The sequence below is a fragment of the Quercus lobata genome, chromosome 9 (genome assembly GCF_001633185.2).
Source record: "Quercus lobata isolate SW786 chromosome 9, ValleyOak3.0 Primary Assembly, whole genome shotgun sequence".
Classification (NCBI taxonomy): Eukaryota; Viridiplantae; Streptophyta; class Magnoliopsida; order Fagales; family Fagaceae; genus Quercus; species Quercus lobata.
Genome location: NC_044912.1, coordinates 51,021,502 through 51,036,472, shown reverse-complemented (window position 1 = coordinate 51,036,472; position 14,971 = coordinate 51,021,502). Strand labels below are relative to the sequence as shown.

The 14,971-nt window shown below is 40.6% G+C and overlaps 1 protein-coding gene across 1 annotated transcript; it reads right to left on the bottom strand.

The window, feature by feature from the left end:
• Positions 1–3,408: 3,408 nt before the first annotated feature.
• Positions 3,409–4,843, bottom strand: LOC115961722 (toll/interleukin-1 receptor-like protein). The gene is made up of 2 exons (XM_031080650.1): positions 4,327–4,843; positions 3,409–3,969 (listed from the first exon to the last, which is right to left on the bottom strand). Exons 1-2 carry the CDS (start codon positions 4,755–4,757, stop codon positions 3,708–3,710), a joined length of 693 nt encoding a protein of 230 aa, XP_030936510.1. The 5' UTR covers positions 4,758–4,843; the 3' UTR covers positions 3,409–3,707.
• Between the last annotated feature and the right edge of the window lie 10,128 nt (positions 4,844–14,971).

The window sequence follows — 14,971 nt, the reverse complement described above, 5'->3', positions numbered from 1 at the left end:
ATTTGTTTCTTTTTATTATTATTATTTTTTCAGCTGGAAACATACGACATCTGATTGTTGAGGCTTTAATCGCAAGCAATCTGATGGGGTAAATTCTAACAGACACATTGGTATATTATTGGCCACGCTGAGAATGAATATGATCTTGTATTAGATACTTACAAAACGAAGGGTAATTAATGGAGAAATGCTATGTTCATAAACATTTTCACAACAAATCATAGGTGGTTAGTTGTTATTGACTTATTGGTTCAAATTTGAACTTACAACTGAGATTACTTTTTTGCCCTAACAATAACAACCAACCACTTAGGATTTGTTGTGAAAATATTGTAAACACAACATTTCTCGTAATTAATGTGATGTATTGATGGATATTATGACATTTTGTAAAATTCATTGTTATTGGAAATTTGAAGTCCTTACTCGGAGATATCAATTCTAAATTTCCAATATCTTTTTAGGGTTTTTGTGGATGTCTTATAAATAAGGCAAGTTATACACCTCACTATAGTCATTTAAAACTTCATAAACAAGTTCCTCCAAAAAAAAAAAACTTTATAAACAATATATTATTGATATGAGTATTAAAAGAGAGTAATATGAAAACCTTGGCACAATACATTTGGTTTGAGAAGAAATATACTTATGTTAATACAAACTTATGGAAATGAATAATACTTGTATGGTTTGTAAATGAATATTGTTAATATGAGTATTAAAAGTTCAAAATTACCTTAGAACAATATATTTGGTTTGAGATGAAATATACATATGGTAATGAATAATACTTGTAGAGTTGTAAACGAAAATTGTTGATACGAGTATTAAAAGTTCAAAATTAGTTCATTTAATTTTATTTTGAACACAAGTCAAACTCAAACTCATCACCAATTTGAATTTCATAAACAAATTTTGATCCAAATACAACTTTCATTTTTTGAATCCTTTGTTAAAGAACTAAAAATGAAAAGAAAAAAGGAAAGGAGTTTCCTTGCTTTAAGAGTTTTAAAAGAAAATGATCAAAGTCGCTACATTTCCAAAAATAAAAATAAAAGAGATCTAAAATAAATAAATATTATTATTTGTATTAAAAAAAAGAAATTCAAAAAAATTCAAAATGCATAATCAAATGATTCAAATTCTTGCATTTGTCGAAGATCTCGAAAACCCACATCATAGGAAGGAAGAACTTAAGATCCGCAACAAAGAGAAAATTAATGAAATGTAAGAGAACCAATAATAGGAAATAAAAAAATGGCTTAAATTAAAATATAGTTGTTTGCCTCATGGGTCATGATGTTTGCAAAAATGGATACCGTAATTTATAGCAAAATTTAGATTGAAAATATATGGCTTCAAAGAAAAGGAAATGCAAAAATATATATTTTACAGGTTTGGAAGAAAAAAAAAAAATCTGATAAAATACATCAAAAAATTAGAAAATATATTTTACCTAATGGCTACAGGAAATAGATTCACATGCTCTTTGAAGCTTAAAGCTCGGCAACAAACTTGGTTGTAGCTTAAAGCTACAACGTCACCTAATATATTTTTATTTGTTGTGAATTTTGACAAATCCACCATTGCATTACATTTTCTAAGTATATTTTCTGTACTTGCAAATTTTCAAGAGGTTTAAATAATAAGGTATGTCATTAATCATGTGTTTAAATTTCAAGTTTTTGTAATATAAAATCATACATAAAAATAAGTTTATTGATCGAATAGTAAATAACATCCGATGGTAGGAAATTTGAACAGTGTGTTAAGAATATAAACGACATGTAATCCAACAGTTAGATTTTCAAAATATATCGTCATGTTAATTTTTTTAGCTAGGGTGAGCCCAAATTCTTAAAAATTGAATTTTTAGACTTTGCTAATTTAGGGACTGTTTGGTAAAGAGAGTTTAGGTATTGATTTTCAAAATGGTTTGAAAATTGCGGTATAAAAAGTGTCGAAAAACACGTGTTTAAAATGCTTATAATCCAAAAAAATGTATTTGGCACCATATTTCTAATAACATATTTTTAAAAGTGAAAAACGCAATTGAGCGTTGGATATGAGTACATGTTTTTAAGAAATAAAAAGTGTGTTTGATGTGTTTTTAAGGGAAAAAAAAAAAAAAAAAAAAGTTTGTTTGATGTGTTGTCACTTGTCAACATCTGCAAAAGATGCCTTGAACCATGAATACTTGAAGGAGAGGGATGATTTAATTCGTCCATAAAGGGACTGCGGAATATTTTTTTGTTGTTTGTACGGGATACTTCTACAAATTGAAGCTCAAACTACTAGTATAGTTCTATCTTGCCACTATTTTTGTAAATTGTAACACTACTATATTTCTAGTAAACAGTGGTTCAAACTTCAAACGAAGGGACGGGGAGGAATAGTACATACGTTATGTTAATGTATAGTTCTGAAAAATACGTTTTGATAGATGAAACATAAATAGATAACATGTAAACTTTGATAAATAATTGGATCTTAAATGTGAAATGAGCTTGTTATTTTGAGGCTTAACACAAATAATTATGAACCTTGAATTTAGGGGATATCTATGAATAGGAGCGTAGCTGGGTGGAGTAGGAGTTAGCAAAGTGCATTTTTGGCCCTTACACCATGTTTGGTTGGAGTGAAAAAGGAGAGGATGAAAAATGTCAAAAAGGTGAAGAAAAATGGAGGGGAAAGTAGGAATTTACCAATGTTTGGTAGAGATGATAATGAAATGGAAAGAAAATGGGGGAGTAATTTCAGCTTAGAACTCTGTTATGCCAAATAGTCTAATGGTGAACACTAATTGAAGAAGGTGCTCAATTTTATCTTGAACCCATCTGACCGAATCTTTTTTTTTTTTTCTTACACGCAAAATGATTGCCATTGGTCGAGTGTTGAGCACCTCGTACGAAATCCTAAAGCCATGTGGTCCATAAATTGGAGGAATTCATACATACTATAATTGCTGTGAATATGAGAAAAATTGGTAAAAATGAGCTATTTTTCTAACTTTTACTAAAGATTATAATGTAGTGTTAATAGCTTCCACATCTTTCACTTATTAGCATGGAACGAGCTAATGTGATATGATAACTATAAAGTATAGACACTATAGAATAAAGAAAATAGCACATAGGTGGAAGTATTGCATAGTTTCATAAAAGGAGAGATGGGATGAATCCAACAAAATAAGAAAAAAAATTCATCTATTGAAATATCAATTATGCAATCATACTTGAAAAGTACATGTTCTTTCAACAAATGGTACAAGTCCACGTTCAGAATTCAAATTTTCTTTACCCGTTGTAATAATCGAATTACCTATATATAAAATAAAATAAAATAAAATAAAAAAAAAAAAAAAAAAAAAAAAAAAAAAAAACAACAACAACAACAACGACGACGACGACAACGACATAAAATGTAACAGCTAAAATGAGTAAAGCAGGGAAAGGAGCCGAATGGGATAAATCGACTGGGGGAGGAATAGGTTTCACTTGCAATCCTTACTAGGCAAAGGAGTTGGAAGGGAATATTCGGCTTGTACCTGTTGAAGACGAAGACTTCAGACTTGTGACTCTTTTAATGTCTTACTGCTCCGCACGCAACGTCTGAGATTTTAAATAAATAAAAAAACTAGAAAGTCTTTTAGTCGGAATCAAAAGTAACGTCAGAGGGCCCCGCTTCCACGTCAATGTTTTTGGGGCCTATCTACTGACAGTGGCAACAATAAGTACAACAAAATGTCTATATAAGGCTAAAAAAAAAAGACGACTCCACTCAGCAATAGCATTTTGAACAGATGAAGCATCATTTTGCGAGATGATTATTGAAGAGTCTTCACCGACACCGACACCGACACCGACACCGGGATTATCAATCTGACGACGGGATTGAACGGTGGATGATTTCCCTTTTAGTCTTTTCCAAATGACTTCAACAATTTCCTCTATAAACTCTGGCTCTGGACTGCAATTAATTGAACCCCCAAAATTATTCTTATTATTTTTATAGAATTGAATTTTGTGATCATCAACTGATCTTGAATAAAGAGAAACTGAGTTATGAAATAACGCCATAAACCCTAATTGGATATTCCTTGAAATTTTATTCCATCAACGAAACTACTTCAAAACTAACCAATTTAATTTTTCTTATCTAACATATTATCAAATTTAATATCCATACGACACCTAATTCTATGATTTTTAAATTTTTTGATCACCAAATTCTAGAGAAGGTACTCTTAATAATTCAAAATTATAATTTCAACAATATCATCAAAATATGTATATACGGGAACATTTTAAAAAATAAAAATCTTACCGATACGGTTTCAAATGCAATCCAGCCAAGTTTGCAGCGTCCGTTAAAGCAACCTTCCAACTATTCACCTTATCTTCAGGGCCATTCAGCAACGCCTCCGACAAATTCCCCTTCTGTTTTCGTACCTCAGATGGAGACACATCATAGAAAATAGGGATCACCCTTTGATTGAACAGCCTTTTGCATTCCATGATCTTCACCAGCTCATCCAGGCACAAATGCGAAGCAGCGTAGTTTTTGGAGAACACCACAACTGCAATATTTGATGTCTCAATTTCCTTCAATAACTCCGGTCCAGCCTCTTCCCCTCTATACGCACGTATCTTTTTACGGTCAAAAGCGGCAAAGAGATGTCCGGCAAAGCTTGTGCGGGTATCTTCCTCACAATAACTAACGAAGACATCGTATTCGTATTCAAAGGAACCAGCCATGGTTGCAAACACACAGACCGAATTGAGGTAATACCAAACTCGCTGCCCTAAACTCAAGAGCAAAGGAGCTAGAACAGGTTTCTTAGGATATTTTTTTTTTGGTCTTTCCAATTCTCTCTCTTCCTTTTTTTTTACTTTTTCCTTCGTGTGCAAGTTTTCCAAAGTAGCGTGATTTTTGGCTTTGTGGGCGCATCCCGCGGTAGCAAGCACATGACAATTTGACTTTTTTTTGGTGAAGGAAGAACATACCAGGAAATTGGCATAAAAACACATGGCATTGTCGGACTAATTTTTTATTGTAATTGTGCTAGTTAGGGGACCGGCTTGGCATGGCTTAAAAAGCCAAATTTTTAACTATACCATTTATTTTTATTACTATTCATGAGCCTTACGGTATCTTTTAATACTATTCATAAGTATTATTGTACTATTTCAAATACCTTTTAGTTTTGTCTATCGTACTTTCAGCAAGAAAAATTTTTAGTTTCAACTAAATAAGTGTGTATTTGGCATAGATGAAATTTGCCAACTTATTTTACTATTCAGCTTATTTTTGCTACTATTCATGAGGTCCACTGTACTTTTCGGTACTATTCATGAATCCTATTGTACTATTTCAGTTAACTTTTACCTTTATCTACAGTACTTTTACCAAAAGTTTTCAGTTTCAACAAAATAAGCAGATCTCAAACAAACAAATATTCAGCTTATTTTTGCTACTATTCATGAGGTTCACTGTACTTTTCGGTACTATTCATGAATCATATTGTACTATTTCAGTTAACTTTTACCTTTATCTACAGTACTTTTACCAAAAGTTTTCAGTTTCAACAAAATAAGCAGATCTCAAACAAACAAGTGTGTGTCTGGCTCCAAATTAAAAAAACTAGCTTATTTTAGTACTCAGTTTATTTTTGCTACTATTTATGGGCCCCATTACATTTTTTGGTATTATTCATGGGCCTCACTGTATTATTTCAACTAATTTTTACCTATTTCAACTAATTTTTACCTTTTTCTACAGTACTTACAGCAAAAAGTTTTCAGCAAAATAAGTGGATTTCAAACAAACCCTAAGTGTGTATTTGGCTCCAAATTGAAAAGCCAACTTATTTTACTATTTAGATTATTTTTGGTACTATTCATGGATCCCACTACACTTTTTGGTACTATTCATAGGTTTCACTGTATTATTTTAGCTAACTTTTACCTTTATTTACAGTATTTTCAGTAAAAAGTTTTCAGTTTCAGCAAAATACGCATATCCTAAACAGTCTCTAAACTGTTCCCAAACGGACACTTTGGTTGATTCACCAATTTTTTCTTTAAATATTTACACACTGAGAGAGAGTGGTCAAATGGTTGATGGTTTTCTTTATGTATGCATTTTCTAAAGAAATTTATTTGTGTGTGCCTGATTGATTTGTTTTCAAGTTGATTTGCTACAACTAGCTATTCCTTACTCATTTGTGGGTTGGATTCATTTTTGTACCTCACGAAGAAATGTTTTAATAGCTTCTAACAGTAATGACATAAATAAATTTATGTTAGGAAAATTACATTATGCAGAGTTATGTTACAATTGAATCTCTATTACTATGAAAAATATCATAATAGCTTCAAAATTGAGCAATCTGAGTTTTCATGTTTCTAGAATTGCAATTGACATGCAAGTTAAAAGATGAAGCTTGATAAGGGGAAAAATTACAATAATAGTACTCGCCCTTGAAAAGGTATAAAATGGTACTCCAATTAAACCCGTCAGGATCCATTGGAAAACGAGGACGTTAAAGAGTCCACGTAGCGCGCCTCAGAGCTGATAGGATGACCTTAGATAAAGGGTATGGGTAGCTGACGACAAGAAAGCTGAAGGGATTAGGTGGAGCTTACGACCCTGGTGTAGCTTAGCTTGGTCCCCACGTTTGCATATATAAGGAAATGTCTTGCGTTTCACGTTTAGTGCTACTCAAAAGGACTCCTATAAGGAACGGGTTCCGCCAAATACGCTCATAAAGACTCCTATAAGGAAAAGACTTCTAACCCAAGAAAAGGATGTCGATCCCCTACCACTATAAAAACCCAAGAACCTCACAAATCAAGGTACGCATAATTTACCCCACTCTGGCACTCTAGAGTTATGTGAAGTTTTAACTTGACCTTTGGAGGGTACTTGGCTGGCACCACACCTATGCTCTCTATTAGGTCTTTTCTTTTTGTTGTGCAGGTGTTGTTTCAAGTGTCCGAGAACCATGTGGCTCATTGGTGATTTCTTGGCATCATCAGTTGGCGCTGTCTGTGGGAACTCACTTTAGCAACTTGTAAGCCATACTATCACTTCCCAGACAAAGAGTTGCATGGTACTTACTCGCTCGATGGCGACCACCAACAACATTCAGGGAGACGAGCCGCGACCCATTGCCCTGGAGAGGCAGGTCCAAACCCTCACTGTAGCAGTGGAACGTCTCACCAAACAGAATCAGGACCTAGAAGAACAAGTACGGCAGAAGAATATCGCGATGGGTACCTAAGAGGAAGACCAAGAAGGTACCAGTGCTGAGAGAAGAGACCGAAAGGGGCCGGAAGGTAGTAATGCCCCAAGCAGACCGAAGCGACAAGACATGAGCCGTCTATCCGTCACTTATACGACTCCACCCCACATCGTCGCAGAGATGCAGATGATGAAAGAACGGATGGACTTAATGATGAACACCCTCAAAGGACGGGTGTCCAACGACCTTGATGATCTGGTCCACCGAACCGATTCGCCGTTCACCACGTCCATCAATTCCTTCCCCCTATCGCAGAAGTTTCACATGCTGCAGATAGAAAGCTACGACGGAGCAAAGGACCCTCTAGATCACCTAGAGACTTTCAAGACCTTGATGCACCTTCAAGGAGTAACAGACGAGATCATGTGTAGAGCCTTCCCTACAACGCTGAAGGGTCCTATGAGAATTTAGTTCAACCGGTTGACACCTAACTCCATCAGTACTTTCAAGGAGCTAAGCGCCCAATTCACTTCGCACTTCATTGGAAGGCATAGGTATAAGAAGTCCACTGCGTGCTTAATGAGTATCAGGCAGTGAGAGGACGAGACACTGAGATCCTACATAGCCCGTTTTAACAAGGAAGTGCTCTCAATTGATGAGGCCGACGACAAGATACTTGTAGCAGCCTTTACAAACGGGTTGTAGAAGGGTAAGTTTCTGTTCTATTTATACAAAAACGACCCGAAAACCATTTTGAACGTACTTTAAAGGGCTACCAAGTACATGAATGCTAAAGACGCGCTGCTAGCTCGCAAGGAAAGGCCTAAGAAGAGGGAGAGATAGGAAGTCACGCGGCAGGACAGAGGACGGAAGATGGAAAGAATGGGGGAACGAAGGGATGACAGGCGCTCTAAGCCCTTGGCGAGTAGGTTCATGAGCTTCACCCCATTGACTACTCCGATCGACTAAGTCCTAATGCAAATCAAGGACGAATGAGCCTTAACCTTCCCCGGAAAGCTGAAGGGAGATCCTAACAAACGGTCTAGAGACAAATACTGCCGTTTACACCGTGATCACGATCATGACACTACCGACTGCTACAACTTAAAATAGCAGATCGAAGCCCTTATCAGGCAAGGGAAGTTATAGAAGTTCGTCTGCAGGGAGAGAACAGATCCACCTTTTCAAAAGCAAGCCCACCAAAGGGACAGCGAGCGTCCCAAACCACCCCTAAGAGACATAAGGATGATTATGGGAGGCATGACGATCACCGGCTCATCCAAAAAGGCCCGAAAAACTTACCTCAGAATGGTTAAGAACATCCAGCTAACAGGTGTCATCCCGAAGATGCCACGGGTCGATAACCCCATTATTGGTTTCTCTGAAGAAGATTCTCAACATCTTCACCACTCGCATGATGACGCGCTCGTCGTTAGCATCTGAGTAGGAGACTATAACACATACTGGGTCTTGGTTGACAACGGAAGTTCTGCAAACATTCTTTACTACCCGGCGTTCCAACAAATGCGAATCGACAGAGAACGTCAAGTTCCAACCAATGCTCCACTCGTTGGATTTGGAGGAACAAAAGTATACCCCTTTGGTATGGTTACATTGCCTATAACAATTGGGGATTATCTTCAGCAAATCACTAGGGATGTTACATTCCTTGTTGTCGATTGTTCCTCCACCTACAATGCCATTATAGGACGACCAACCCTTGACTTATGGAAGGCCGTAACTTCAACCTACCACCTGATGATTAAATTCCCCACTGAGTATGGAGTAGGGGAATTGCGAGGAGATCAGGTAGCTGCGCGCGAATGCTATATTGCGATGCTGGAGATGGACGACCATCTACAGACCATGAGCATAGAGGAACAATGGGCGGGGGCGAAACCCGTAGAGAGGCTCAAGGAGATACCCCTTGATAGCTCTAGATTAGACAGAACCATGAGGATCGGCACTCTCGCCAGCCCAATGATTCGCCCAGCGCTCATAGCCTTCCTCAAGAAGAATCAGGACGTGTTTGCCTAGAGTCATGAAGACATGCCAAGAATTGACCCGTCAGTCATGGTACACAGGCTAAATGTGTCGCCTTCTTTTCCACCCATTAGACAGAAGAAGCGAGTGCTCGCCTAAGAACGAGATAGAGCAATAGCAGAAGAAGTCGGCAAGTTACAAGAGGCGGGCTTCATCAAGGAAGTATACTATCTTGATTGGCTAGCAAACGTGGTGATGGTCAAGAAAGCCAACGGGAAATGGAGGATGTGTGTAGACTTTACGGATCTGAACAAAGCATGCCCCAAGGATAGCTACCATCTCCCTCGAGTCGACGTACTGGTAGACTTTACATCTCAGCATCAGCTATTGAGCTTCATAGACACCGTTTAAAGGTATAATCAGATCCGGATGGATGAAGCGGATCAGGAGAAGACTTCATTTATTACCAGCCAAGGTCTTTTTTGTTACAAAGTGATGTCATTCGGCCTTAAGAATGCAGGCGTGACGTATCAAAGGCTCATGAACAAGATGTTTGTGAACCAAATCGAAAGGAATGTTCAGGTCTACATCGACGACATGTTAGTAAAAAGCCGAATAGAAGATGACCATTTGAAGGATCTCGAGGAAACATTCGGCACCCTTCGCTCCTACAACATGAAGCTTAATCCGAGTAAGTGTGCATTCGGAGTGACAGTGGGAAAATTCCTAGGCTTCATGGTGTCTCAAAGAGGTATCGAGGCCAACCCAGACAAGATCAGAGCCATAGTAGAGATGGCCCCTCGAAGAACGTGAAAGAAGTGCAGAGTTTAAACGGTAAAGTAGCCGCCCTGAACAAATAAATGTTTACCCTTCTTTCGCACACTGAAGAAATCTTTCGAGTGGACTGCCGAGTGTCAGCAAGCATTTGAGGAGCTAAAGGCCTACCTCTCTTCCTCACTGCTGCTAAGTCCTTCACAACCGGGAGAAGAGCTCTTCCTATATTTGGCTGTCTCCTCGGCAGCTGTCAGTGCAGCCTTGGTTAAAGAAGAAGACAAGGTTCAAAAGGCCGTATACTACGCCAATCGAGCATTTCTTGGTGCAGAGGAAAGGTATCCAACCGTGGGAAAGCTCGCCTTTGCTTTAGTTACGGCAGCCCGCAAACTCAAGCCATACTTCCAAGCTCACACGGTAATCGTCCTAACCAACAAGCCCATACGACGGGCAATGAGCAACCCCGAAGCTGCTGGTCAATTGGCACTATGGGCGATAGAGTTGAGTGAGTTTGACATTCAATATCGCCTACGCACCACCATCAAGGAGCAGGTCATCACTGACTTCATAGCAGAGTTCACCAACGGGGAAGACAAGGGGGCAGATGAATGTCTGCAGTGGAGTATACATACAGAAGGGTCGTCCAACAGGTAGGCCGGGGGTGTAGGTGTCGTGCTTCTCTCTCCTGAAGGAGACCAGATTGAATGTATGGTCCACCTCGACTTCCCTACCACCAACAATGAAGCGGAGTACGGAGCTTTAGTGGCAGGGCTTGATCTTGCCAAAGCAGTAGAAGCCGCAAGCGTGGTTCTTTACTGCGACTCTTAGGTCGTCACTAACCCAGTAAATGGGGATTATGAGTGCAGAGGCAAAAGAATGAAGAGATATCTAGACCAAGTAAGGAGAAGGATAGACAAGCTGAAGGCCAAAATTATCCAGATCCCCAGAGGAGAGAACGAGCAAGCCTACCGCCTTGCCAAAGCCGCTTCAGCCTAACATATGACTACCCTTGATAACGTACTCTCTTTGATCCAAATAAAACTTTCATTTTTTGAATCCTTTGTTAATGAACTAAAAATGAAAAGAAAAAAGGAAAGGAGTTTCCTTGCTTTAAGAGTTTTAAAAGAAAATGATCAAAGTCGCTATATTTCCAAAAATAAAAATAAAAGAGCTCTAAAATAAATAAATATTGATACGCCCGACCAAAATTGTCATCGTCCATACAATGCAAGTCATGGACGACCTTAATAAAACCGTCCTGAGGGAAAAGGTTGTTGCTTAAAGACATGAACACTCGCGGAGCCGTTACAAGACATTAATCAACCTTTAGACCGTTGGGAAGGGCAGCTCATCATTAACACCCTGCAAGAGCGTTACCAGGCAAGATTAAAGCCTCCATCAAGACTCCACCAACGGCTAGAAGAAATCACCTGTAAGCACACATATATAAAGATTGAACCCCAAGAGGGGTAGGGGGTAAGAAAAACACTCTAGTATATTATTCTCATTGCTCTCCTTTGTCAATCTTTCTAACTTTGGCATCGGAGGCCTTTTTGCAGGCACAACGCCGGCGAACTACTTCCTTTCTTTCGTCCACGAATTGCAGAAGATTGGATTGGTCAGGGACGGCTTCCATTTGGACGATCATAATAGACTGACGATCTGCTCATCATCAGTTTGGCGCCGTCTGTGGGGAAAACGATTCAACACGTGATCTGTCCCCAGTCCAAATGGAATCCAGTACAAACCCAGATCCTGCTGCGCTGGCCCTACAAATCCAGTCGCTATCAGTAACCGTGGAAGAACTCACAAGACAGAACCAAGAGATGAAGCAACAACTGCTGTAGGAAAGTAATCGTGCAGACAGGGGGGACGACGAAGACAGCAACAGAAGGCGAACCAGCACTTCGGAGGAAGCGAGCTCGGATCTTTTAAGAGAGATGAGGAAAGAGACGGACGAACTAAGGAACGCCATCAAAGGAAAGACGGACCAAAGCTTGGAGAGAATTGTTCGGAAGACGAATTCGCCCTTCACTATAGCCGTCTAGGAGTGCCTAGTACCCTCCAAGTTTCGTCTACCCCAGCTAGAACCTTTCGACGGGCTGAAAGATCCCTTGGATCACCTGAATACCTTTAGGACGACCCTAGGCCTGGAACAGCCACCTGACGAGATCTTGTGTCGCTCATTCCCTACGACACTCAAAGGAGTAGCTAGGAAATGGTTCAACAAGCTGCCAACATCGTCCACTGATAATTTCGAACATTTAAGCAGTTCCTTTGTCCGTCATTTCGTAGGCGGGCAGCGACCAAAGAGAACTGCGGACCACCTGCTTACCATCAGACAAGGAGAGAAGGAACCACTGAGATCTTATGTGACACGTTTCACCCGAGGCATGCTGGAAATAGACGAGGCAGATGACAAGTTGCATCTCACGACCTTCAAAGCAGGATTGAAGTCCAGGGATTTTGTGGCGTTCTTGGCAAAGAACCCCCCTAAGACAATGGCCGAGGCATTGCTAAAAGCTCAGAAGTACATGAACGCGGAAGAAGCCCTGGCAGCTATTGACGGAGCAGATAAGAGCAGGGAAAAGAAGAAAAAAAAGGAGGATGATCGAAGAGGACTAAAAAGGGATCGGGCTGACAGACGGAATGACGATGGAAATAGAAGGAAGGAAGATAAGAACCCTCGTACATCAAAATTCACTCCGCTGGTGATGCCAATTGATCAGATCCTAACGGAAATAAGGGACGAACCATCCCTATAGTGGCCAAAACCACTCCATTCAGCACTTGGATTGCGTGATAAAAGGAAATACTGCCGTTTCCACAAAGATCACAGGCATTACACGGAGGATTGCAGGGACCTCAAAGAACAGATTGAGGAGCTTATCCGTAATGGGAAGCTACAACAATATATAAAAAGGGGAGATTTCGGCAGGTACGGACAGAAAAGCCAGCAAGTTAATGCACGGAGAGACGAAGACCGCCCCCAACCTCGTCCACAGAGCGCGCTAGGGGAAATAAAGACCATCGCCGGGGGACCGACCACTGGGGGATCATTCAAGTCCCTCAGGAAATCATGCCCAAGACAGGTAAACAGCGTCCACAGTATACCTCCATCGAAGCAAAGACGCACCAGTGGAGATTTGTGCTTCTCTGAGGAGGACGCCAGAAGTGTGAAGCAACCCCATGATGACCCACTCGTCATTATGATCATGATCGAGGGGTTCAACATGCGAAGAGTCCTGGTCGACAGTGGAAGTTCAGCAGACATAATCTATCTTCCTGCCTTCCAACAACTAAGGCTGGACCCAAAAAGGCTCCGTCCTTTTAAGTTTCCCCTCGTCAGTTTCAGCGGAGACAAAGTATACCCCAGAGGAATCATGGCATTGACAGTAACGGCCGGGTCATACCCCCTTCAGGTAACCAACCAGCACAATTTCCTGATAGTAGACTCACCCTCGTCCTACAATGTGATCATAGGGAGACCGATGCTTAATCGCTGGAAGGCTGCTATCTCCACCTACTGCTTAAAGGTGAAGTTCCCAACAGAACACGACGTCGGGGAGATTAAAGGAGACCAAGTACTGGCACGAGAATGCTACCATGCCGTCCTGGCCTCAAAAGAGAATCATACGTGAACAATTGAAGAGAAAACACCAGAGATTATGGAGAAACTTGAAACGATAGAGCTGGCTGAAGGGAATCCTCCAAAGACGACCCAAATAAGGACGAGCATGAGTCAAAGGACGAAAGGTGAAATCGTCAGCTTTCTGAAGAGCAACCTCGATATATTCGCCTGGAGCCACAAGGATATGCCAGGGATCCCAACAAGCCTCATCCAGCATCACCTGAATGTTGACCCAGAGAAGAAACCCGTCCAGCAGAAAAGGAGAGTCTTTGCTCCCGAGCGAAATAAGGCAGTGATGGACGAGGTAAATAAGTTGCTGGCAGCAAAATTTATCCGAGAAGTCCACTACCTAGAGTGGTTGGCCAACGTAGTCATGGTCAAAAAAGCAAATGGGAAGTGGAGAATGTGTGTCGACTTCACAGACCTGAACCAAGCCTGCCCAAAAGATAGCTTCCCACTGTTCAGAATCGACCAGCTAGTAGACTCCACAGCAGGGCACAAACTTCTCACATTTATGGACGCGTTTTCGGGATATAACCAGATACAAATGGCTGAAGAAGACCAAGAGAAGACCGCTTTTATCACCAGCCAGGGACTTTACTGCTACCAGGTCATGCCTTTTGGGCTCAAGAATGCAGGTGCCACCTATCAAAGATTGGTGAACCAGATGTTCGAGAAGCAAATCGGGAGGAACGTGGAGGTTTATGTTGACGATATGCCCGTCAAGAGCAAGGAGGAAGAGAACCATCTAGACGACCTCAGAGAGACGTTCAATACTCTCAGGCGATACAGCATGAAGCTCAATCCGTCCAAATGCGCTTTTGGAGTTTCCTCGGGAAAATTCCTCGGGTTTGTGGTAACGTAGAGAGGGATTGAAGCAAACCCCGAGAAGGTCAGGGCAATCCTGGAAATGTCCTCACCCAGGACGGTCAAAGAAGTGCAATCCCTCACAGGGAGAATTGCGGCCTTCAACAGGTTCGTCTCGAAGGCTACAGATAAATGCCTTCCATTCTTCAAGACTTTGAAGAAGGCGTTTTCCTGGACGGAGGAATGTGAAACGGCGTTCCAAGAGCTGAAGCGTTATCTTAGCAACCCGCCCCTCTTAAGCCCGTCCAAAGAAGGTGAAGATCTATTCCTGTACTTAGCCATCTCGGTGACGGCTGTCAGCGCGGCGTTGATTAGAGAAGATGATGGTTTGCAACTTCCTGTGTATTACGTTAGCCAGGCCTTCCAGGGTGCCGAGGCGCGGTACCCTCGTATAGAGAAGATCACCTTCACCCTGATCATGGCTTCGAGAAAACTTCGTCCATATTTTCAAGCCAATCCCATCATCGTGATGA